The 26,006-nt window shown below is 35.1% G+C and overlaps 1 protein-coding gene across 1 annotated transcript; it reads right to left on the minus strand.

Moving 5' to 3' along the window:
* Positions 1 to 1,773: 1,773 nt before the first annotated feature.
* On the minus strand, positions 1,774 to 25,404 carry LOC124541274 (angiotensin-converting enzyme-like). Its single transcript, XM_047119179.1, has 15 exons — positions 25,092 to 25,404; positions 17,349 to 17,425; positions 15,387 to 15,606; positions 14,522 to 14,897; positions 12,714 to 12,905; positions 10,609 to 10,723; positions 9,153 to 9,305; positions 8,062 to 8,186; positions 7,257 to 7,341; positions 6,860 to 6,953; positions 5,483 to 5,557; positions 4,842 to 4,916; positions 4,266 to 4,399; positions 2,909 to 3,007; positions 1,774 to 1,949 (listed from the first exon to the last, which is right to left on the minus strand). The coding sequence occupies exons 1-15, from the start codon at positions 25,161 to 25,163 to the stop codon at positions 1,781 to 1,783; spliced, it is 2,061 nt and encodes a 686-aa protein (XP_046975135.1). The 5' UTR covers positions 25,164 to 25,404; the 3' UTR covers positions 1,774 to 1,780.
* Positions 25,405 to 26,006: the final 602 nt, after the last annotated feature.

Raw genomic sequence — 26,006 nt, forward strand, 5'->3', positions numbered from 1 at the left:
AGAGAGGATCCCGGTAAAGAATCCACTAATCCCTGGTGAAAAGATACACTTATGTCGAAAAAGAAATCAACCAAACGCTAAAATATATAAGTTGCAAATGATTTCTCACGCAAAGATTATGAACTTAACTTTACAATCGACAAAAAATCTTCAAGAAATATATATAATAGAAAATAGATCTCACCTGAGAAAGGAGTCGGCGAACTTCAAATAAATCGTCAGCGGACGCTGGTAAGTCACTTTCTTTGCGGTTTTAATGACACTTAAAATCTCATTGTGTATTTCAATTGTGTGACGGCTGACGTATTGTGTCTTTTTTTTTATTTAAAGTTAAAATTAGTCAGCACGAGAACGTCCTATAGTGAAATACTGCTTTACTTTACTTTAGACATTTTACTGACAATATCAGAATAATTAATTATAAGTGGACGTATATTTAAAGTATTGTTCACAAATTCAGTAAAGTTTTTATTAAGCAAATTAATTACACAGATATTTTCACACAACAACAACAACAACAGCCTGTAAATTTCCACTGCTTGGCTAAAGGCCTCCTCTACCTTTGAGGAGAAGGTTTGGAACATATTCCACCACGCTGTTCCAATGCGGATTGGTGGAATACACATGCAGAATTTCTATGAAATTTGTCGCATGCAGGTTTCCTCACGATGTTTTCCTTCACCGCTGAGCACGAGATGAATTATAAAGATAAATTAAGCACATGAATCAGCGGTCCTTGTCTGGGTTTGAACCCGCAATCATCGGTTAAGATGCACGCGTTCTCACCACTGGGCCATCTCAGCTCTGATTTGTAAATATATAGATAATTTCACAGTAGTGATAAATATATTTACGTTAAAATATCATATACACAAACACACATAGAACACTGAATTTATTACAAAATAATACAGAAACTATTGGAAATTAGCGATTCGTCGCATACGTGGTGCGCGGGAAATTTTGAATGTAACTGCATTCAAGATGGCTGCCAGGCTATCCTCGCCGCGATGCTTCATTAGAGCGCCGTTCGACTTCCATTGGCACTCTTTTCCAGCTAGTACGAAAAACAAAATGGCGCACTATACGCCGTCATATATATTAGCGATTCGACCCAGCTTAGCACTGGTGCTGATAATACTACAGAATTTGTTTATTTACGACATCGCTTTAGAAACTTCTATAATTATCAGTGTTTCTTTACTTACTATATTTTCCATTATACACAAAAAGCTTCCTTACGAATCACTCTATCTATTAAAAAAAAAACGCATCAAAATCATTTGTGTACTTTTAAATATATAAGCATACTTGGTACAGTCAGCTGTAAGCGACTTTGTTTTCAACCGACTTCAAAAAGGAGGAGGTTATCAATTCGTCTGTATTTTTTTTTTTTATGTTTGTTACCTCATAACTTTTTACTGGGTGGACGGATTTTGATCATTTTTTTTTTTGTTTGAAAGGTGCTTCCCGTGGGGTCCCATTTTTTTTGACACCGGCTCCAAATATAGCAATAACTATAACTACGTTATATAATCGTAAATCGACTTTTAAGTAGTCTAATATTTTTCATTTCATTTTACCTAGGAGGACTCTCAAAAATATGTTAAATATGCAATTATTTTTATTACTTTTTAGTACATTTTTATTTGTTTTAAAAAAGTGTTTTGTTTGAAGTCGGTTTTTCTTTTTGTTAAAATTTTTATACTATGTAATGATAATGTACCGTAAAACAAAACGCAGTTATAATAAAACAAAATTTATTAATCACAATACTAAATCAAAACGATACAATTACAAATATTAGTAACAAAACAGATGGATAACTTCTACACGCGGATGCCTTCTGCGGCGCGAAGAGAGCGACGTCTTGGAAGTTTGAGTTCCAGCCTATAATCTGCTCGTCACGGTTTTGTACTCGAAGCCAAAGCTCCAGAGGGCGGAAGTACCTGAAGAGGTAAACTATTAATTAGTCCTTAAATTTCTAATTCCAAATCGTCTTAATTTTTCTGTAACATGTACATTTGACATTAGGTTATTAATGTCTCATAGTTTAACTATATTAGTGATCAAAACTAACAACAACAACAGCCTGTAAATTTCAACTGCTGGGCTAAAGGCCTCCTCTCCCTTTGAGGAGAAGGTTTGGAACATGTTCCACCACGCTGTTCCAACGCGTGTTAGTGGAATACTCATGTGGCACAATTTCTATGAAATTTGTCACATGCAGGTTTCCTCACGATGTTTTCCTTCACCACTGAGCATGAATTATAAAGACAAATTAAGCACATGAATCAGCGGTGCTTGCCTGGGTTTGAACCTGCAATCATCGGTTAAGATGCACGCTTTCTAACCACTGGGCCATCTCTCAATCAAAATTAAAATATACTTCAATCAAGTAGGCTTTTAAAAGCACCTTTGAATCGTCATTTAACAATTAAGTGAAGCTACCAACGGCTCGCAATGTATATTCTACCGAGAAGAATCGGCAAGGCAGACAGTAGTTTCTCTTTTTCAACATATAAAAATACAGGCATGTTAGTTATATACAATTATATATGTAGATATGTATGTCACATATCCTGCCTGGAAGTCAACAAACTTATTAGCTCCACGCTGTTTATCGTCTGTAAAATCTTGTATTGATTAATATGTCATCTTTACTAATGTAATTTTTACAAATGATTTGAATGAATGAAACGGCGAAGTTAAAAACATTGCCATCTTAGTTCCGTTATTTAATGGAGAGTTATTTAATGTTTTACTAGTACACCTACGAATATTACACGTACATTATTGTTCATTTTGTATATTTGTTGTTATGTAAATCAAATCAAATTATAATTTTTTAATCGGTCTAAATATTAATGGCCATCAAATATAATAATGTAAATAAATCATACAATACCTTACGAGCGACTCAGGTGAGATCCTATTAGTCTTCCCTCGAGTCATACTCCTGATTATATCTGATGCAGACTTGGACGCTCCTGGCTGCATTATTTCACTGAAAACAATACAACATAGCATGATCATATTATTCATCATATTTTAGTTCTTAGTAACCTTTAATGCCTGAAAATGAATCAGCTAGGAAGAATTTATGGAAAACTTAGTTCTTGGTCAAAAATTGATGGTTTATTTACGGTAAATACTTATGTATATTGCCTGTATACTACCTGTTTTTACTTACGGTTGTCAAAATCAAAAATCAAAATCAAAATAAACGTTATTAGATTGAAAAACTGTGTCATCAGAAATAAAAAAAAACCGTATGTAACAATTAAAGTCAAAAGACTTAAATGGAGATGGGCTAGCCACTTGATAAGAGGACACGATAAATGGAGCAAAAGAGTGTAACCAGAGAAGGCAAAAGGAAGAGTGTTGGACTACAGAAAAGGTAAGGTGACGACACCAGACAATTGACAGGAGTAATGTGGAACTGAGGCTCAAGAAAGGGATGAGTGGAAAAGGTTGGAGGAGGCCTTTGCCGACTGGCAAACAGATCTACAAATGATATCCAAGAAATAAGTAGCTTTTTTCAGTTCAAATTTATCTGAATACTATTAGATGAGATTAAATTTTTGTTATATGGTAATTTCTCTGGAGGGGTACCACTTATTCATAAATTTGTATACCGTCAAATAGCAATGATTTAATTTTAATTTTCCTGTTTTGAATGGTGATGGTCCAGCTCACATATGAGGACGACCATTCTGCAGAGAAACTAAATAGGTGCAGATACAGATTGTAGTAAACAAGTATTTAATTTTGTGTTCACCAAAGTTTCAACTTAGAAAGTGCTTTTTTCACAAACAGATGGGAGAGCAAACTCGTCACGACCGGTTTCAGGAGCAAGACGGACTATTCATACATGCTTTTTTAAAAATTAAAGACATTTATTTGTGACACACACTGCTACAGAATTTTTTAATGTTAATTTTCGTCTTACTCCTGAACCATGTTTTAACGAGTTTGCTATCCCATAGGTTAACATTTTTTTTGCAGTGTGTATTGCAGTTTTTCATTTTCAAATAGCATGTATGTATAGTCCGTTAGCTTCATCACCCTGTGGTACCTGGGTGGAGCTTGCTATCCCATTGGTTAGTGAAAGAAATACTCTGTGGACACTTGTGTTAACGCTAAATTAAATAGTTGTGCATGATATAATGTATCTGCATCTGTCTGCACAGAAGTGTACCAGTACAAAAATTAAATGGACAAAGGATTTGTGAAAACTACAAAACTTACAAGTAAGAGCGTACCTAAGTAATCTCCCAGCATCCCTGCTTCTATAAATGTCACACTCATGCAGATGACCGCTGTGACCGGAGACTGTGCAGAGCTGATCAAATATCTGGAACTCCAGGATGGTTGCCAGGAAGTATTTGATGTACTCCTGTAAATAACATAAAATTTTAGTTATTTACTTGATAATTTTAGGTAACAGACGAACTCCGTGGTCGAGTAGTGTGTACACCGGTTTTCATGGGTGGTGTACTCCGAGGTCCCAGGTTTGATGTAGAAAAAGTTCATTATTTATGTTGTCTTGGGTCTGGGTGTTTGTACCGTCGTTACTTCTGATTTTCCATAACACAAGTGCTTTAACTACTTACATTGTATATATAAATATACACATTACATTGTATATATAAATAATATATATTGTCAGAATAATGTATGCGATGTTGTCCAATATTTATTATTGATTTATAGAATCCTGATGGTATTTGATTGTTGTAACTCACAACTATAAACAATAGTTTATAAAAAAGAAATAGGTAAACAGATAAATCAATCTATGTGTATATATCAATCTATCAATGGGTATAAAACCTTACCTGATCAGATATGATGTGATATTTGGATCCAGGATCGAAGTCAGATTCCGTTCTCGCAATTGGCGGGGTCACCCCCTATAATCGTTGAAAAAAGATTTCATTAAGTCTAGTGATAAGAATAATCATTGTTGTTAATTAAGATGTCAAATTTAAAATAGTGTTGCAGATTGCAAATATGTCTTCGTCATTTTGATAATAGTTACCTATAACAACTACAACAGCCTAAGGCCTCCTCTCCCTTTGAGGTTTGGAACATATTCCACCACTTTGTTCTAATATGCCACATATGGAATACGTGGAATACCCACGAACCCGTGGTGGAAAACAGATGTGGCAGAATGAAATTAGACACATGCATGATGAATGATAAACACAAATTAAGCACAAGAATATTCAGTGGTGCTTAATTGATTGAACCCGTAATCATCGTTTAAGATGCACGCGTTCTAACCACTGGACCATCTCGCATCTCACACACATTATCACAGCATATGGTTGAGAAACAGTGAAAGAACAACGTATATTGTTGAAACGTCAAGATGGAAATATGGAAGAAATACTTACCTTAGTACTACAAGAAATTTAAGATTAATCTGTTTGTAATACAAGATGAATAGCATAAATAATAAAAGGAGTCAGACCTGATATCGCAATTTCATTTGCCACCATTTTGTGTTCATGTTCTGTACGCCATCTTCGAATACAGACCAACGCCACTGGAAAAGAGGAACTCCTTTTATATTCTATTACGTTCAATGTGGAACGAGGCCTAATACTTCTCGTATATGTCTCCATTGCGGTGCGGCTAAGAAAATCATATATTTCTCTGTCGGGCGGTGGCCATAACATGTATTTGATATATTTTAGGAAAGAGATAAATATATTTATATTATGCCTATTGAAAACACAATGCTATTGTGTAATTACTTAATACGGGGTCTCTTTGACCATGTATAGGACTGAAAAAAATTCAGTCACAACACAGCATCATATCAGATCGAGTTTTAGTTTCTTAAACGTTACGGGGTTTAATAAGCCCCGCACCGGTATTGTGATAGCTTTCATACGAGGTCCCAAAAGCCCCGTACCCACAGAAGAAAATAAAATGTAAGACAACAAGTTAAATTTGTGTTGACAACGATTTTGTTATGCATGTTACTTGAGTAAATCCAATCAGTATATTGTTAATAGAAGCTTAGATTTATTTTGAAAAAAAATCAAAATATACTTCATTTAAGTAGAGTTTTCCAAGCACTTTTGAATCGTCATTTTACGCAACTGTATTAAAAAGAACGATTTAATCGAAAATCATCTTTGGACGGCAAAACTTTTTTGTAATTAGTTGTAAGTAGGCATCTTGGCTGACGGGCCTCTTGATGGTAAGGGTCACCACCAAGACAGACACCAAATTTGAGAACTAAGATATGTTCCTGTACCTGTAGTTACACTAGCTCATTTATCTTCCAAACAGGAACACATCAATACTAAATATTATTCAAAAACGAGTGGCTGGTACCAACCTTTGAGTTTGTACAGAGATATCTCGGACAAAGCTCCAATGCCTAGTAAATCTATAAGTATAATACTAATTGTTATTAACAATGCTACAAAATGTCTAATTAAAATATAAAACAAATCTTATTGAAAAGTACAAACAACTTACATGTATCATCGGCAAATTCAATAAAACCGATTACTGCCGATTCACTACCAATAGAAATAGCTCCCTATCGCGCCATTCGACGCTATTCGTCGCTATAGATTCACGCGTCAGTTCAATCCAAGAAAGCAAGTGCATGTAAATCGACGCGTCAAATTGACGAATATAATATATTAGGTCACATGATATTTACAAGTTATTACGTTTGTGTAATAATCATATTCACGTAAGAAAATAATATTGACAATTTGGGAGAGCGTACTTAGTAATTCGCCGATACTACATCTAGGCTCTGTTGTAAATATTATTGCTGTTTAATAATTGAAAGAATTGCTGACGAAATTTTAAGTTCAATTACCTGATCGACCATAAACGCGAACGGTAAGTACGCTACTTTCTCCAATGCCATTGACATCAGGAAATTCATGCTGACTTCGTAAGGATCGTGGGTTCTGTGGAGCAAAAAATTTTTCTAAGAGTTTTTCTTGGCTGTTTCGGTGAAATATCAGTTTTAAAGCTTTTAAATGACGTATTAATTCTGCGCAGTTCAAATGAATAGAAATAAATAAGGTGCCTTTAGTGTTTCGTCAAATAACATTGTAAATAATTATTAGTGGATATATATTCTAAGCAAAGTAGGCATTTCTTTCCAAATATTGAATGTTATATTTTTTACTAAAATAAGTCCTTAAATTACTCTTTCTAATAAGAAGTTTTTGTTTAATTTCATTGCTAATCTGATGTTATATACTTACTTGTTTTGATAAAGCCCAACTCTTTGGAGATGCGGTAGGTTGTACACAGACAGAGTCGCGGCGTTGGCTACAGCTTCATGGAATGCTAATAAAAAAAAAAAAAACAATATTCTTTAATAATAATTATTAGTATTTTGAAAATTTGATGAAGTCCGATTTCAGCCACCTCTTCAGCGAGACTTGACAACAGTGAAGTACAATATATCCCCTAAAGATGATAGATGAAGATGCTACAAGTGATTGGAAACAGTTCAGGCGAAGGAACAAAGGCTTTTTGAGTTATTTGACACACTGTAAACTTTTGGCAGTTACTGAGAATTCCTTGGCAACTAAAACCAAATCATATTTATCAAGTATATTAAACACCACGCACCACCCAATCATAATATATTCGACCGCCCATAAGCTAACCTCAGTACTGCTATGTTCTGGTTTGAACAGGTACAAGAACAAACAGGCGTAAGGGATATCCGCCATTGTCCAGTGGTGACCAATTACTCATGATAAGATCAAAAGTTAGTGACGCATTTGCGATGTATGGTTCTTTTTTTAATATCAAAATCAAAATACTCTTTATTCAAGTAGGCTTTTACGAGAACTTTTGAATCATCATTTAACAAGTATATTAAGTGTAGTAACTAACGGTTCGGAAAGAAGATTCTACCGAGAAGAACCGGCAAGAAACTCAGTAATTGGTTCCACTTATCATTAGTTGCCTTATTTACCTGCCAGCTTACGTATTTCTCTTACCATCAGATGGCCTATACGTCTAACCGCTTATTAATACCAAAGAAGAGGTACAAACCGGGATTAGCTCCATCTCTGAACAGTTGGGGTTGTTCGGCGTATTGCAAGTAGTACTGGATGTGCGCCATCTCGTGGTGGGTGGAGATCAGATCCTGCATCGTTACCTCTGTGCATTGTTTAATTCTGAAATACCAAATCAAGTATGTTTTCTATATCGTTAATTTTTGTCTTATTGCTGATTCTAGAATATACTAGCTGTACCCGAGTCCATATACGCGTTTGAATTTAACAAAAAATACATTATTATAGCCTAAGTTACTCTTTATTATATCAGTTATCTGCCAGTGAAAGTCCCGTCAAAATCGGTCCAACCGTTCCAGAGATTAGCCCGATCAAACAGACAGACAGACAGAGAAAATTTGTAAACAATGTTATTTTCCGTATACACATATATGCATTGAGTAAAAAAGGTCTTTGTGCAAGCTAGCCTGGGTAGGTATTCCTGTTTTCCAATTTTTTAGAATAGTATAGAAAAGTGACATCTTGATAAGAAAATAAATTCTTAGTTTACAAGTTAGTTTGGTGATGTAAGAAATTGTTCATTTTTTATTTATGACATAGTTTAACAGCTAATCTATGGTATATCTAGTCTATGGGCGGTGGTGACCACTTAACATAAGAAGACCCGGTCTATTGATACAAAAATAGGTCCCTAATTTTTCCAGGAGCTTCACTCTTTATATCTTTTTATTTTTATTGATGCGTAAATGTCTCATACAAATAATATCCTGTCTAACAACGGAACGGGGAACGAAACAGCCGAGATGGCTTAGTTGTTAGAAAACGTGCATCTTAACCGATGACTTCGGATTCAAACCCTGGCAAGCGCCACTAAATTTTAATGTGCTTAATTTGTATTATAATTCGTCTTATGCAAAACATTGTGAGGATACCTGCATGTGTCTAAATTGTAAATTCTGCCACATATGTATTCCATCAACCCGCATTGAAACAACGTAGTGAAATATGTTCCAAGACTTCTCCTCAAAGGGAGAGGAGGCCTTAGCCTGGCAGAAGGAAATTTACAGGCTGTTAATGTTGTATGTTGTTGTGTAAATTTCTAAAGAATCATATTTCAGGAGATCGCACCTGTAGTCGATCCTGTTGCAGAAGTCCCAAGCGCTGGCAGTACACTGTACACTACGCTGCGCTGGTCTGACCAGCATTGAGCCTCGCCAGAACTCAGGCGGAACCGGTTTTAAGCCCATCGACGTGTAGAACTCCTCTGCCATTTGGAACATTCTAGAAGACGAAGATCTTAACGTCACTTTGAGTTTTAATAGCGTTTATATTTGTAACTAGTGGTTTTTGTGGCTTTGCTTGTATTTAAGGGGATTGGTTGTCATGTGTTAGGCAAAAAAGTATCCTATGTCCTTCCTTGAAGTTCCAATTTGCTTTATACCAAATTTCATCAAATTCGGTTCATTGGTTTGATAGAAAAACTAGATGAAACTTTAGATGAAAGAACGACAGACAGACATACAAAGTTACTTTACAGATCTGAAAGACTTAAAGCTTAACGTGCTTTCCGAGGTACGGGATGAACAAACTTCCAACTCCTAGATTCCCGCTTGTAACTGTCATTTTTATAGAAAAACTCGAAAACTTCAAATCTTCGTCCGTGGTCTTTCCCAAAGCACTAACCAGATATTTCAATATTATTGATGCCATGCAGAAAATAATGACAGTTTTATAGTTTGACCTTGGTATGACAGTGAATTACGTCAGTCAGATACAGGAACTTAATTTTAAAAGCAATATAAACATTGCCAGATCGTAGAAGAAGGATCATATTAAGGATGTAATGTCAACGCCCTGGACTTTGAAGAACGAAACATGAAAGATTAAACAAAAGAAGACAATGGAGTAACTAAGAAACAATGGAACATTTGCATACTCTGAGCTCCACCTCCATCAACGGCTGCCTATAAAAAACCGTGCATTTGGAAAATCAGACATTCATCCACCAGAGACAAAGTAGTGTAGTTTTAGTGTAATTTAATTTTGTAAAACATTTAATAAAATTACTTATTTTAAAAGTTTTCATTATTAAATGTTTTGACTTTGTGCTCAAACAATTCATATCAACGTATAGCACGACGCAACCTAGATGTCGCATCGGCACAATTCGTAAAACTGATCACATCCGAATTGAGTACGCCATCCCAAATTATCAATATTTATTGCTCATGCGAATATGATCTTTGCACAAACGTAATAACGTGTAATATCATATGACCTAATATATTCGTCAATTTGACACGTCGATTTACATGCACTTGCTTTCTCTGACGCGAGAATCTATAGCGACGAATAGCGTCGAATGGCGGGATAGGGAGCTATTTCTATTGGTCGTGTAAATCGGCAGTAATCGGTTTTATTTTCATTCCATTTCATTTTCCGATGCTACGTCTAATTTGTGTCGTACTATAAAAATCTACAAGGGGGCCTGTATACGCACACAACAATGACACGATCAAGCTCTGCACAAACTGTTTTTATAGTTACCTCAATGTGATGTTAAAGCAATACTAATAGGATTCACCTTAGTGGAGTAAAGCCTTGTCGTAGCATTTCAGAAGTGACATCGATGTTCGGAGCTTGAGGAAATGGCATCACCAGATCCATAATTGACTTCCAGTTTTGTGCCCACATGTTACCTAAAATTTAAACGTTTTAAATCATCATTACATAGTATAAAACAAAGTCGCTTACCGCTGTCTGTCCCCATGTATATGTATGTTATTGTTTTAAATATACAACAACAACAACAACAACAGCCTCACTAAATTCTCACTGCTGGGCTAAAGGCCTCCTTTCCCTTTGAGGAGAAGGTTTGGAAAATAGTCCACCACGCTGTTCCAATGCGGGTTGGTGGAATACACATGTGGCAGAATTTCTATGAAATTTGTTACATGCAGGTTTCCTCACGATGTTTTCCTTCACCACTGAGCACGAGATGATAAAGACAAATTAAACACATGAAACAGCGGTGATTGCCTGGGTTTGAACCCGCAATCATCGGTTAAGATGCACGCGTTCTAACCACTGGGCCATCTTGACTCCCACTGGGCCATCTGGACTCAATTTTAAATATACATTGTTTACTTATAAATTGGTTTTACTATTTATTTTGTCACCCGTTCTCCGACATATATTTATTTATCGCCAATGAGGGAAACTGGCTAGTCATACTTAACACAGATTATTCTAGCTAAGATGACCAGATTATTCCCTAAGATATCTTTGCTAACTGTAATACATTATATATGTTTGTCTCAATTAAGTATAGTTTTATTATGCGTGGGAAATAAATTACATACTCCATTAATATTCCCCCAACGCAACAGGGATTTGAATCGACATTTTAACAAGCAGAGATTCGATTAAACGGTGAAATTCTGATAGCATTCTTGACGCCATTCACCATTTATGTAACTGAATTGATTTTATATTTAATTAAATAATTTTTTTAACAAATGTTTTAAATAGTCTTTAAACTCTTTCGAAGATCCAATTATTATAACGTTAATATATTCTTTTAAAACTATTCTGAAATGAATTTACTTGAAAACTTTACTAATAAAATCAAAATCATAATAAACTTTATTCAAGTGGGCTTTTACAAGCACTTTTGAATCGTCATTTAACAATTAAGCGAAGCTATCACCGGTTCGTAAAGTAGATTCTACCGAGAAGAACCGGCAAGTAGTTATTCTTTTTCAACAATTAAAAAATACAATCATATTAGTTAAATACAATTATATATGTATGTAATGTATCCTGCCTGGAAGTTAACAGGTATTAATTCCAAGTTTTTTTAACATCTACAAAATCTTGTATCTAATAATATGCATTTTTTATCAATGTATTTTTTATAAACGATTTGAATTTACGAAACGGTAAAGTTAAAAAGTTAAATATTCGAAAGTGGCGTACGGTTAAATAACGATCTTAATATATCCTAAAATTTCAAGTTTTCTGCTTCAGAGGTTCAGAAAAGAATATAAATTACTTAACACCTGACACGCCCCCCCCCCCCAATTCACATGGTTCATGGCCCTGGAAAGCTGTAGGTAATCATCACTACACAGTATAAAACAAAGTCCCTTCCCGCTGTCTGTCCCTATGTATGCTTAGATCTTTAAAATTAAGCAACGGATTTTGATGCGACTTTTTTTAATAGGTAGAGTGATTCGAGAGGAAGGTTTTTGTATATAATACATGGAAAATATAGTAGAGAAACATTGTTAATTTGACAAGTTTGTAATATGATGTCGTAAAAAAAAAAATTGTAGTAAATTTAGTGTCAGTCTTGCACCTGAGAGGCGAGAACGTGTGCACCTTAGCCGATGATCGCGGGTTCAAACCCAGGCAAGTACTACTTAATATTCATGCGCCTAAATTATATTTATATTTCATCTCGTGCTCGACGGTGGAGGAAAACATCGTGAGAAATCTGCATGTATCAAATTTCATAGAAATTCTGCCACGTGTGTATTCCACCAACCCGCATTGGAATATATTCCAAACCTTCTCGTCAAAATGAGAGGAGGCTTTAGCCCGGCAGTGGGAAATTTACAGGCTTTTATTATTATTGTCTGCCCCCTTGCGAAGACGGGCGGGTCGCTAGTATTTGTCAATACTGACCTAGAAGATGTGCAGGTATCGGCCCATCAGATCTGACGCTGGTTTCCCCATATCTCAGCACCAGCTTCCGACGCACATATGTGAATAATTGTTTGTAAAGCGGTGCAACTTGGTTGAATATTTCCTCAACGCTCGCCCTGAACGATGGATCCTCATACGCAGACCGCATCTGATCACCAGCATCTCTGTAACCTGATATTAAAATACCCATAATTACATATATGACGACCTCCGTGATCGAGTGGTGTGTACACCGGTTTTCTTTTCTTTTATTTATTTATTTATTTACAACAAGCACACTTACAACATACATATTGAACATTTACAGTTAAAGTGACTATATTAAAACATCAGATATGTACGTCAATGACAAGTGTACATAACATTTACTAACTATAAACAGTGCACAATTAAAAAGTTTACATATTGATATAAAGATAAAATAAAAATATTACGTAAAAATCACAAAATAAAATAAAAAAATATTACTATATAAACTTAGGAAAACTTTAACTAAAAAAATAGTCAATAATTTGTTGTTTAAATACATAAAATGAATCACTAAATAGGTCTAGACTTGGTATTTTTTTGGAAATGTCATTATAAAATTTTGCTAATTGCACTACGGGAGACTGGGATCCAAGATTAGTTTTAACGCGCGGGATGTGAAATGTGTTCGGGATAGAATTCCTTGGGCATTTATAAGGAACATTTAGAAGGAAGCGTTCGACTAGGCCACTGTACTGAATATCACCATTAAGTATTTTATGTAAGAAGCAGAGACACTGCACGCATCGTCTGTCACGAAGAGACAGCATTTTGAAATGCAGAAGCCTTCGAACATATGGTTGTCTATGCGAGAACTCATTTGAATGGAAGGCAAGATGCCTAGTGAAGTTGCGCTGAATATTCTCAACACGTTAAGAATGAATAGTATAAATGGGATTCCACACAATACAAGCACATTCCAATTGACTACGCACAAAAGCATTGTACAGCAAGATCTTGGTAGTCACGGAAAACCCTTTTGTGTTACGTTTGATAAAGCCTAATGTTTTAGCTGCTTTACCAATTATAGAAGTAATATTAGAAACAAACTTTAATTGGCTATCCACCATGACACCAAGATCTCTAATCTCAGTTATTTTTTGCAATTGTGCGTCGGCAATAGAATAACCTGACACAAGTGGTTTTTTTTTTCGAAAAAATCTGACATGAAAACATTTATTGATGTTGAGAGTCATAAAATTAGTTTTGCACCATTTATAAATTCTATCTACATCGTCCTGAATTATCTTAACATCTGACTGACTACCAACCCTTCTATATATCTTTTTTTCGGAAAAAGTTCATTAGTTTTCTATGTTGTTTTGGAGCTGGGTGTTTGTGTTACCGACATCTCTTCTGATTTTCCATAACACAAGTGCTTTAGATATTTACATTGGGATCAGAGTACTCGTAATATATGTAATAATATTGTAAATGTTGATAAATAATGTTAATAATTCTTATGTAATGAACATTTTATACGTTTAGTAAAAGATAAATTTTAAAAGGTAGTAAAGATTGTCTTAATGAATGAGGAACATATTGTGAGGAAGGCCTTGAGCATGGATGTGGATGGATACAGCGGCAACCCAAAAAACGATGGATGGATTGTGTGAAAGACGATATGGTTAGAAATAATGTTACTTGTGAGATGACGTCTGACAGAGAAGTATGGAAAGAGAAGACATGCTGCGCCGCCCGCAAATAAAATTGGGATAAAGGCAGGACGATGATTGTGATGATTGTGAAGATTATCTTACCGGTATTAACGGCAGCCTCGTTGGCGAGTTGTACATATCTCATATAACGGTTCTTCAACTTCGGACCAGTTTTGTCCCTAAAACTCGTCCATACATACAGCAACTCACTTTCGATTCTCGAATGAGCGAGAATTCTGGAAATTTCCGGATCCAATTGCATGTCACAGTAGTTTGGGTACTCGGGGTTATCTTGGTATGGTTGGTAATGTTGGTACGGCTGATTTGTGAGCTGGTAAGGTTGGTAGCCGCGATTCGTTTCCGGGAAGTCCGTGGGATACGATACTCTTGGGACATGAGGATCGTATGGCTTTTGGCCGAATGGACATATCTTTGCGGAGTTGTATATCTCTTTCATTTCCGTTATTAGTTGATGGATCTGAAAAAGCAAGAAAAGGCCATATAGAGTTCTTTTATCTTATTTTATTTTAGGTCTTTTGTCCTACACGGGTACCAGGTCAGTCTCATTGTACAGTCAGAGTTAGAAAACCTTCGTCAGTTCTCAAATTCATACCTTTATCAAGTCTTAAGCACTTATTACCTTTTGAATCTAAACATCAAATCATCGATACGTATAATAAAATAGGAGTGTCTGTTTGTAATATTAAAACAGTCCTATTTTACTCAATGCATATGTATGTATGTATACACGGTACATATACCGAAATGACATTTTTTACAATTTTTGTCTGTTTGTTTGTTCCGGATAATCTCTGGAACGACTGGACCGATTTTGACGGGACTTTCAATGGCAGATAACTGATATAATAAGGAGTAACTTAGGCTACAATAATATTTCTTTTTTGTTAATTCAAACGCGTACAAAGTCGCGGGCACAGCTAGTTAAAAATAAGATAGTACCCCATACCTCAGAAAACTTTTCGTCAGGTAAACTGGAACGACTGGCTTGTATGATCTTGGAGAGTTGTCTCCTACTTTGAGGGTCTGATAACCTGGATGCGTCATAAGCCGCTGCTTTCCTCCAAGATAACTTCTCGAATTTGGAGCTGAGAGCCAGTTCTTCCAGCATACGTCGTCGGTTGTACTCTGTGATGTTTGTGACGAATTTCCATTGAGACATTGTAACCCTGGAAATTTTAAAAGATATATTATTTGTTGTTTTGTGTTAGGAGTTCCTTGTATTTTTAACTTAGATGGATATTAACAGGTATTATAGGTAATTGGTTGGTTTTTTACGTAAAAAGTTTATAGAAAATTACTCTTTCATTTTCAAGAACGTTTTAGGAATATTTGTCTCTTTATGGATAAAAAAATTAATTCCTATAATATTTTTTTTCTGTTTCGTCATGATATCTCAAATGACATTGTAAGTAATGCACACCTTTTAAATTTGATTGAATTTAACTTAAAATTCTTTAATAAGCAAAACGAATCTAAATATTTTAGAAGGGAAAAGGTCGCTCGCTCACTTTGCTTGTTTTTTTCGTAGGGACAAGAAATAGGGCGCGGCATAAACAATGCGCTGCCTTTGACCTAAATAGTGATGCATCCGTCGTTTAGAAGTGAACAGACTCACTCAATATTTAACAACAGAACAAGTCACACCGTCATTCTTTAAAAGTTGGTATGTGTCGACTACTTAGACACTGGAGTCCGAACTCAAATAATCCAAACTTAATTATACCATAAAATGCTTTAAAAACTAGTTTAATCTTGATATTATTACATTACAATTATACATTGTTTCGTTTTCATTAGTGGTTAGTACGTGACACAGTAGTTACTCAGAATTGTTGTGTTCCGGTTTGAAGGGTGAGTGAGCCAGTGTAACTACAGGCACAAGAGACATAACATCTTAGTTCCCAAGGTTGGCGGTACATTGATGATGTAAGGAATAGTTAATATTTCTTACAGCGTCATTGTGTATGGGTGATGGTGACCACTTACCATCAGATGGACCATGTGCTCGTCCGCCAACTTATACCATAAAAAAAACGAATAAAAAAAACAAAAGGAAATCACAGGACATTCGATTTTACTTTTTCTTTTTGAATGTTGTAAAAAAGGTTTCATATATGGCAAAATAATGTTAATTAAAATTAAATAAATTTATATGTTTATGTAATTTAGATATAATTAAAATAAAAATCGCAGTCGCGAACATTATGTATGATACTCAGATTTCTTCAATCAGATGTAAATACATATTACCAATGAAATGATAGTTTGCAAAAAATAACTTATAAATTATAGATTATGCAATACGAAATTTCTATGAATTGAAATTGAAAAGTTGAACGATTATTTTAAATATTATCCATAAATTTTCCGCTGTTTACATAAAGTTTACATTATATGTTTAAAGTAAAGTAAAGTAACAGCCTGTAAGTTTCCCACTGCTGGGATAGGCCTCCTCTTCCATTAAGGAGAGGGTTTGGAACATATTCCACCCAATCCACCACGCTGTTTCAATGCGGTTTGATGGAATGCACATGTGGCAGAATTTCGATTAAATTAGACACATGCAGGTTTCCTCACAATGTTTTCCTTCACCGCAGAGCACGAGATGAATTATAAACACAAATTAAGCACATATATATAGTGGTGCTTGCCTGGGTTTGAACCACGCGTTCTAACCACTGGGCCATTTCAGCTCAATGTTTAATATTATCGTAGATGTTAATTATAGAGCACGGTTTTCTTGAAAATCTTGGAAATCTATGTAAGAACCAACGAGAAACCAATGTGAAAAGAGCCTTCATGAATGAACTTTTGTTAAATCTAAATCGTACTGGAACAGATCTTAACCAGCAATGGAATCAGGTGGGTGAAGACATCTGCTTCTATTTATCACACAGAGATAACTCACCTGTAGCACATTCCAGACGCTTCTCGATCATATTCTCTAAGAAACTGTGTTGCTTCTGCTGAATTCGTATTCACCCCCTATAAAAACACGCACACATTATCTATACATGTAATAAAATTGGAGTGTTTGTTTGTATTATTAAAATAGGCCCTTTTTTATTCAATGCATATGTATGTATATACGTTACCTATACCAAAATAACACTTTTTACAATATTTGTCAGTCTGTCTGTCTGTATGTTTGTATCGACTAATCTCTGGAATGGCTGGACCGATTTTGACGGGAATTTCACTGGCAGATAAGTGATATAATAAGGAGTAACTTAGGCTACAATAATATATTTTTATATAAATTCAAACGCGTACAGGGACGTGGGCACAGCTAGTTTACAATTATCTAAACGAATTATATAATCATCTTATCCGAATATTATTAATTGACTTTAACATAGTCGGTTGTATAGCGTTCCTCATTTTGAGAATCCTAGTAGTACCTTCTAGGATTCTCAAAATGAGGCATACAAGGGGCACAAGGGCCATTGTGTTTGTCGCATACTATGTGTAGGTGGCTGGTCTACTTTATATTAATTTATTGTTACCGATGAAGCTGTCATAGGGAAAGGCTTATTGTGCCCCAGTGGTATTTTGTCCCCGGGGCAACCTAAGCTTATAAGCTTATTTCATCGGTAAATAAGTTGCTTTTGCGAATCGCTGTTGTGTCCCCCATCTGTCAATGTGGAGGCTTGCCACTGCTTATTATGTTTTTTCTAACAAATATATATGTTTCGAAGGTATCGCAAATTATACATAATACAAGTATATAAGTACTATAAAAGTGGAATTACTTTAATTTTGAATGACTGACTCATAATGATGAAGATGATGACCGGTAGCTCGTGATCTTACACGGTTAAGGTAACGTGGCTGCGCATGCGCAACGAAGGACATTTTAAATAACAGAATTATATGAATCTTCGCAAATTATTATTGTACCATCTTAATAGTAATTGTTGATGGTTTGTGGTGATTGTTGAACATAATAGGTTTATACAACACCATGGATTGTGATATGTGTATTATGAGCGTCGCATTACGATAGAATTAAAACAAACGAGGCCAATTTTATTGTTTTAGTGTGTGTTCGTGTGTCAACTATTGGCCAGTATTACAATGCTCACCTTTGACAGTTTTATAGACATATAAATAAATAAATATTGGACACCATAACATACATTACTCTGATCCCAATGTAGGTAGCTAAAGTACTTGTGTTATGGAAAATCAGAGGTAACGACGGTACTAAAACGCCCAGACCCAAGACATCATGGAAAACTAATGAAAATTTTTCTACATCGACTCGGCCGGGAATCGAACCCAGGACCTCGGAGTGACGTACCCATGAAAACCGGTTTACACACTATTAGACGGAGCTAGTAGTCAATATTCCTTGTATGTGGAACATGACCGTTACTTTCGACTTCCTTCTCATAGAGAAAAAAATCAACAACAACAACAGCCTGTAAATTTCCCACTGCTGGGTTAAGGCCTCCCTCCCTTTGGGGAGAAGGTTCGGAACATATTCCACCACGCTCCAATGCGGGTTGGTGGAATTCACATGTGTCAATATTTCTATGAAATCAGACACATGCAAGTTTCCTCACGTTGTTTTCCTTCACCGCCGAGAACGAGAATATTCAGCGATGCTTGCCTGAGTTTGAACAAGCAATCATCGGTTAAGATGCACGCGTTCCTACCACTGGGCCATCTCTTCTTCAAAAAAATCAGTAGAACTTTATTAAAACCACAATTTTAGTAAGCAATCGAAAGTAGCACATAAGCTTAGCGGTTCATTGTTCAGTATTGCAGACGGAATACAATGAGCTCTCGTTATGGTAAGCGGTTTTTAATTGACGAAATGTGCCGTACACTTCAGAGGTTTCACTTTTACTTATCGAACTGCCTCAATCAGCTGCTAGAATATCGTTGCAGTTCTCAGTTGAATCCCCGGTTCATTTGGAAAGTAATTTCGTTTTTTTTTGATCTCCATGGTCGAGTGTAATGTGTACACCGGTTTCCTGTGTACGCTACTCCGAGGTTCATTAGTTCTTTTTATTGTCTTGGGTTTGAGTTTTTGTGATATCGTCGTTACTTCTGATTTTCCATAACGGATCAGAGTTATGTATGTGATGCTGTCCAATATTCAATTTTTTATTGTTATTTTGTTTCTGTCGATAGACCGTTTAGAAAATGACAGTATTTTAAATTTCGTGTCTCATTAAAACGTCTTGAGACTGAACTGTTATCGGGTGGGAAGTTGTGACGTTGATAGTTGAAGTTGCTTAGATGCACCCAATCTCATGTGCGTCAAATTGAAAACATCCTAAAAGTAGACCGTTTAGGAAAATGTTCAAGACATCGTATGAATACTATCATAATAGCGGTACGGGGCTTATTAGACCCTGCAACGTTTAAGAGTTTCTTAAACGTTACAGGGTCTATCAAATCGAATGTTATTTCTTCTTTGCTGTACACGGTCAAAGAGTCACCGTACTAAGTAGTTACACCATAGCATTCTGTTATCAATAGGCATCATATAAATATATTTATCACTTTCCTACAGTTATATATATGTTACGCCTCTGCTCATTAGACAAATCTATGTTTTTCTAAGTCGCAACGTAAAGGAGACACATACGAGCCGTATTGTTCCTCGCTCCGTATTGAACGTGTTATTTACTTGGTGGTAGGGCTTTGTGCAAGCCCGTCTGGGTAGGTACCACCCACTCATCAGTTATTCTTCCGCCAAATGACAGTAGGTACTCAGTATTGTTGTGTTCCGGTTTGAAGTGTGAGTGAACCAGTGCAACTACAGGAACAAGGGACATAACATCTTAGTTCCCGAGGTTGGTGGCACATTGGCGATTTAAAGAATAGTTAATATTGGTTATAGCGTCATTGTCTATGGGTGATGGTGACCACTTACCATCAGGTGGCCCATATGCTTGCCCGCCAACCTATGCCTACTATAAAAAAATAAAGAATTCGTCCTAAATTCAATCATATTTTATTTATTTATTAAGTCGCTAATAATATTGATAAAAGCAGAAATAAGAAGAATAAGAAAGATAGCCGCTGACTTCTCAAATATCAACTGGCCCATAAGAAAATAAGTTTTATTTAGGCATTATTGAGGAAAAAAAGTATTGAAATAATGTCGTCTTTCGTTCCCCATTTTTAAATTTAGACAGATTATAATAATTGTTTAAATATTGAGAAATATCCTTAATCGTTTTTATATCTTTAATCGTTTTTATAAATCAGAAGAAGATTTTAATTGATACTTTTTTAAAATAAATGTTTGCCCACAAGAAAATAAATTTTATTTTGACCTCCCTATATTTTATAAATATGACCAGTCTTTGAGAAAACGTCCGACAGAAAAGCATGAAAGTTGAATAAAATTGGGCAGGAGGATGATGAAGTCTTTGCGACCGTGCTATGAGCAAATTTGACAAGATTTTTACTACTGACAAAAAAACTACTATAAATGTGGCAGAGTGTGGTTTTATACCACCAGTAATCTTTTAGAACGTTCCTTAAGATCAAACAACTGTATCCCTCGGAAAGTAGTAAATCAAAGTGTGTTAGTATAATTAAAATTCGTTTTTAGTTTTTGACAAACTTTCACATTTATGGTATTAGATTCGGATTGTTCGTATTAACCCCGAAACCAAGTCATGGTGGTACCCACGGTAAGTGGTTTGTCTTTTGTATTAGACGGTAACCTTCACGGTTAGCTAAGGTACCATGACAGTGTTGACAAATCTTCCGCTGTTTTGGTTATTTTAACAATTGCCTGGGTTTTTTTTGGGTCAATTTTTAATGATTACTCATTTTTTTCATGTATCACATCACCTAATGTGTACAAAATGAAGGCATGGCATTTAAATGATACTTTTAATTCGGCGAAACAATAACTGTCGTGTTAAATAATGATGGTATTTTTTTTCTGGAGCATAAATTATGACTAGGCATTTGATTTTGTTTTGAGTTGAAAAACATTATCTTTGTGAATTTAATTTGAAATTTTTATGACGTTTATTAAAAAAGCCGAGATGGCCCAGTGATTAGAACGCGTGCATCTTAACCGATGATTTCAGCTTCAAACCCAGGCAAGCACCACTATACATAAGTGCTTAATCTCGTGCTCCACGGTAAAGGAACATCGTGACGAAACCTGCATGTGTCTAATCTCATTGAAATTCTGCCACATGTGCAATCCACCAACCCGTATTGGAACAGCGTGGTGGAATATGTTTCAAGTCCTCTCCTTAATGGAAAGGAGGCCATTAGCCCGGCATTGGAAAATTTACAGGCTGTTACTTTTTTATTAAAATGTGATTATTGAAAGTCGAGATGGACCAGTGGTGAGAACGCATGCATCTTAACCGATGATTGCGGGTTCAAACCCAGGCAAGCACCGCTGTTTCATGTGCTTAATTTGTCTTTATAATTCATCTCGTGCTCAGCGGTGAAGGAAAACATCGTGAGGAAACCTGCATGTGACAAATTTCATAGAAATTCTGCCACATGTGCATTCCACCAACCCGCATTGGAACAACGTGGTGGAATATGTTCCAAACCTTCTCCTCAAAAGGGAGAGGAGGCCTTTAGCCCAGCAGTGTACTCAAAACAAGTAAAAAAAATAACCGAATGTAAATTTCCCACTGCTGGGCTAAGGTCTCCTCAATAAAACCGATTACTGCCGATTTACACAACCAATAGAAACAGCTCCCTATCACGCCATTAGCGTTATTCGTCGCTATAGACTCTCGCGTCAGTTCAACCCGAGAAAGCAAGTGCATGTAAATCGACGTGTTAAATTGACGAATATGTCAGGTCATATGATATTACACGTTATTACGTTTGTGTAAAGATCATATTCACATAAGAAATAAATATTGATAATTTGATGTGATCGGTTTTACGAATTTTGCCGATGTTACATCTGAGTTGTGTCGTACTATTTTGTAAATATCGTGTAAAGTCTCAGGATTGGCTAGTGTTTTTCTTCAGCTAATTACAATAATTGTAAGTGTCCGTTGATCTATGCAAAGAGCTCGAGCGGTACTTTCATTTGTTTTTCTTAATAATGCAATCACAGCTATAAATCTAGTCAATGCATCGCGTGCCTAGAAATTTAATCAGCGGTTTGTAATATTTTTTTTAGATTCAAAGATGACACCGCACCAATGCTGTAAAATCTCAATCGTATCTAATTTGTGAAACGTCGTAAGTCGCTTTATATTGATACGCTATTCTGATACGGAATAATACCATTATTGTAGTCAATATTGCTTATCAGTCTGATATTATATGATCGTATTCTACAGATCAGTTTGATTTCTATAATGGCTCAATTATTGATTGAATTAAGTAGTTTACTTGAGATGTAAATTATTTAACCGACTTCTATAAAAAAGGAGGTTATCAGTTCGACATGTATGTATGTTGGAGTATGATGATCCGTTTAGGTTTTTAAGAACGTGTGAATTTCGTGTATGTATGTATTATCGTTCACAAATTTCTCGAAAACTAGAATTGGTATTGAGATGATCATTTTTAATCTACGTTAGATACAGGATAAGTTACGGAACAGGGTAAGTTTTACTAAAATCGGTTTACTAGTTTCATAGACATATTTCTTTAATTTTTCGATCACTATTACAGATACACATACAATTTTTTAAGAATGATTTAATTATTATATTATGAAAAGCAGACTGAAAAATTGACCTACAGGTAAGTGATTGGTTGATTTATGTGTGTACTCATTTCTAGCTCCACTGCAGAGGAAAATATCTTTTTTGATGGACGAGTACTGCTTGACATTTTACGATAATGTTTGACGTTTACCAACAGGCAAAAGTGCACGAAAAAAAAATCAATCAAAACAAACTTTATTCAAGTAGGCTTTTACAAGCACTTTTGAGTCGTCATTTTACAATTAAGTTCGCAAAGTAGATTCCACCGAGAAGAACCGTCAAGAAACTGAGTAGTTACTCTTTTTCAACATTTAAAAATACACTCATGTTAGTTAAATACAATTATGTATGTGATATATCCTGCCTGGAAGTTAAGTATTAATTCCACGCTTTTTTATAGTCTGTATAATCTTGTATTGAATAACATGCCTTCTTTACCAATAAAAATGAGTACCTGTCTGAAGAAAGAATTTTTTTTTTAAGGAATAGTTTGGCGGACGAGCGTATGGATCACCTGATGGTAAGTGGTCACCATCACCCATAGACAATGACGCTGTAAGAAATATCAACTATTCTTTACATCGTCAATGTGACACCAACCTTGGGAACTAAGATGTTATGTCCTTTGTGCCTGTAGTTACACTATATATAATTTTTTGTCATGGTCAGAGTTTTTCACTTCTGGATAAACTATAGGGTATATTTGTACGTAAATATTAGTGGACTACGTACTCTGTATAGAAGTATGGGGGTAATTTAAGACGTCTGCAAAGAGATCAGCTGCTAGAACGGGTGTACATGAGATACCTTAAGGGTATACAGTAGTTGCCTTAAGGTCTTAATAGAACGCGATTTCGCCAGTCATAGTAACAGCCTGTAAATTTCCCATTGCTGGGATAAGGCCTCCTCTTCCATTAAGGAGAGGGTTTGGATTATATTCCACCACACTGTTCCAATGCGGGTTGGTGGAATGCACATGTGGTAGCATTTGTATGAAATTAGACACATGCAGGTTTCCTCGCGATGTTTTCCTTCACCGCCGAGCACGAGATAAATTATAAACACAACTTAAGCACTTGAACAATCAGTGGTGGTTGCCTGGGTTTGAATATGTTCCACACCTTTTACTTAAAGGGAGGGGAGGTCTTAGCCCAGCAGTGGGAACATAACAGACAGTTGTTGTTGATAATAATTTGAAATGTTATTTAGAATTTAGTTTTATTGCATGAAAAAACAACAAACAGATATAGAACAACCATGCTTTCAGATTTGTTCGGATGCGTTCCGATTTTATCTTGCTTTTTATTAGATGGAAAACTGAATGCAATTTTAAATTTAGAACGATTTCGAAATCGTATGGAATTATTTTTTTAAATATTTTTTTTTCTTTACTTTAAAATTAGATCGTTTGCTTTTTTTAATTTAAATATAATTGATTGCTCTAATCATACAGCTTAATCTTCAATTAATTTATAGCTACAAGAATACCTAATGGCTATAAATTTGACAAGATTAATTTTTTTATAGGACGTCGGAATTAAATTTCACGAGACCCGCATTTTCAATGATAATATGCTTAATATTTTTTCAAGAATATACATTATAACTGCAGGAATAAGTTAAGATGCATATTGATGTCAAATATAAGTGTTTCTTGTAATTTACAAATATTTTGTAACTTAATTTTGTAGGGTATCCATATCTTGGAGGCGAAGGGCATGACTTAAACTGCCATTAAATCTAGGTAAAATAAATAATATAATTAATTATGCATAATAAAATAGGTCGGATTTTTTTTAAATTAAAAATTAAATGGCAACCCTACACAGATACGCTTGGAAAAATTCATTTCAAGATACTCAATGGATTCCTAGCATGTTTGTTATGCCCCATATATCGCTAATAGACAATAATTCTATTCTTTTACCGTAACTAGTTACGTTTAGATTATTATCTGTATTTAAATAATTGATTCTCACCATCTTGAAGTAATCATCGCAGAACGCATACCGTGTGCAGAAAGCAAGTAGGAGAAGCGCGCCGGCGGCCATCTTGGATCAGCTGGGATTTATTGTCTTAACACACGTAAATACATTGTGTCACTTAAAAATTAAACGTTATATAATATATTTTTAAATTATAAATAAAATAATATCACTTTTAAAAATATTTGTTTAAATTTAAAAGAATATAATGCACTAAATTTGAACGAGAGTTTTTGATATTTGTTTTCTTTTTTTTTTTAATTGTATGTGTTTTTTAGTCTGTTAGAAAACTGTTTCGCGGTCTTTCTTGTCGACGACTGGTACAATATTTCCTTTGCTTTTGTTTTCTATATGGTTTGGTGAACACGGCGTTGTACACGGGTGTGGCACGGGCCAAGACTGTTTTATCTTAGGATATTATTTAAACATATCATTTATATATTCGTTCAAAAAAAGATATAATACCACACGGGAATTATTTGTCTAATAAATGTCTATTAATGAACTGAAGTGACATTTCAATTTTTATATTCTGTTTTTTTTTTTTTTTTAAAGCGTATGCTTGAAGTAAGCAAACACTAATAGTTTTCAGTGTAAAAATTAACAAATAAATTAAAAAAGCCTTACATTTAATAACTCACTTTTAGGTTATTTATACTTATCATAAAATAAATGTTAACTATATTCACAATGTTTTTTTATGAATTTAAACAATTTACTATTGCTTAGAATAAATGATAATTCTTAAGATATATCTCAGGTTTAATAATTACATGTGCATCATGCTGAGACGGTCGATTGCCTGCATGCGACACACTGACAAAGATTACAAGGAATATGTTAATGGAACATATTATATATTTTGTAATATGCCTAGAATATGTTGTCTCCCAGAGTATGGACCAAATG

This window comes from Vanessa cardui, chromosome 27, assembly GCF_905220365.1.
Source record: "Vanessa cardui chromosome 27, ilVanCard2.1, whole genome shotgun sequence".
NCBI classification, from domain to species: domain Eukaryota; kingdom Metazoa; phylum Arthropoda; class Insecta; order Lepidoptera; family Nymphalidae; genus Vanessa; species Vanessa cardui.

Coding starts and splice junctions, on each gene's coding strand:
- LOC124541274 (XM_047119179.1), bottom strand. CDS start 25,163: ATGGCCGCCGGCGCGCTTCTCCTACTTGCTTTCTGCACACGGTATGCG. Junction 3,008..4,265: donor GATGCTGGGAGATTACTTAG/GTACGCTCTTAC, acceptor TATTGTTTTCAG/TGAAATAATGCAGCCAGGAG. Junction 1,950..2,908: donor TCACCTGAGTCGCTCGTAAG/GTATTGTATGAT, acceptor TTACCTCTTCAG/GTACTTCCGCCCTCTGGAGC.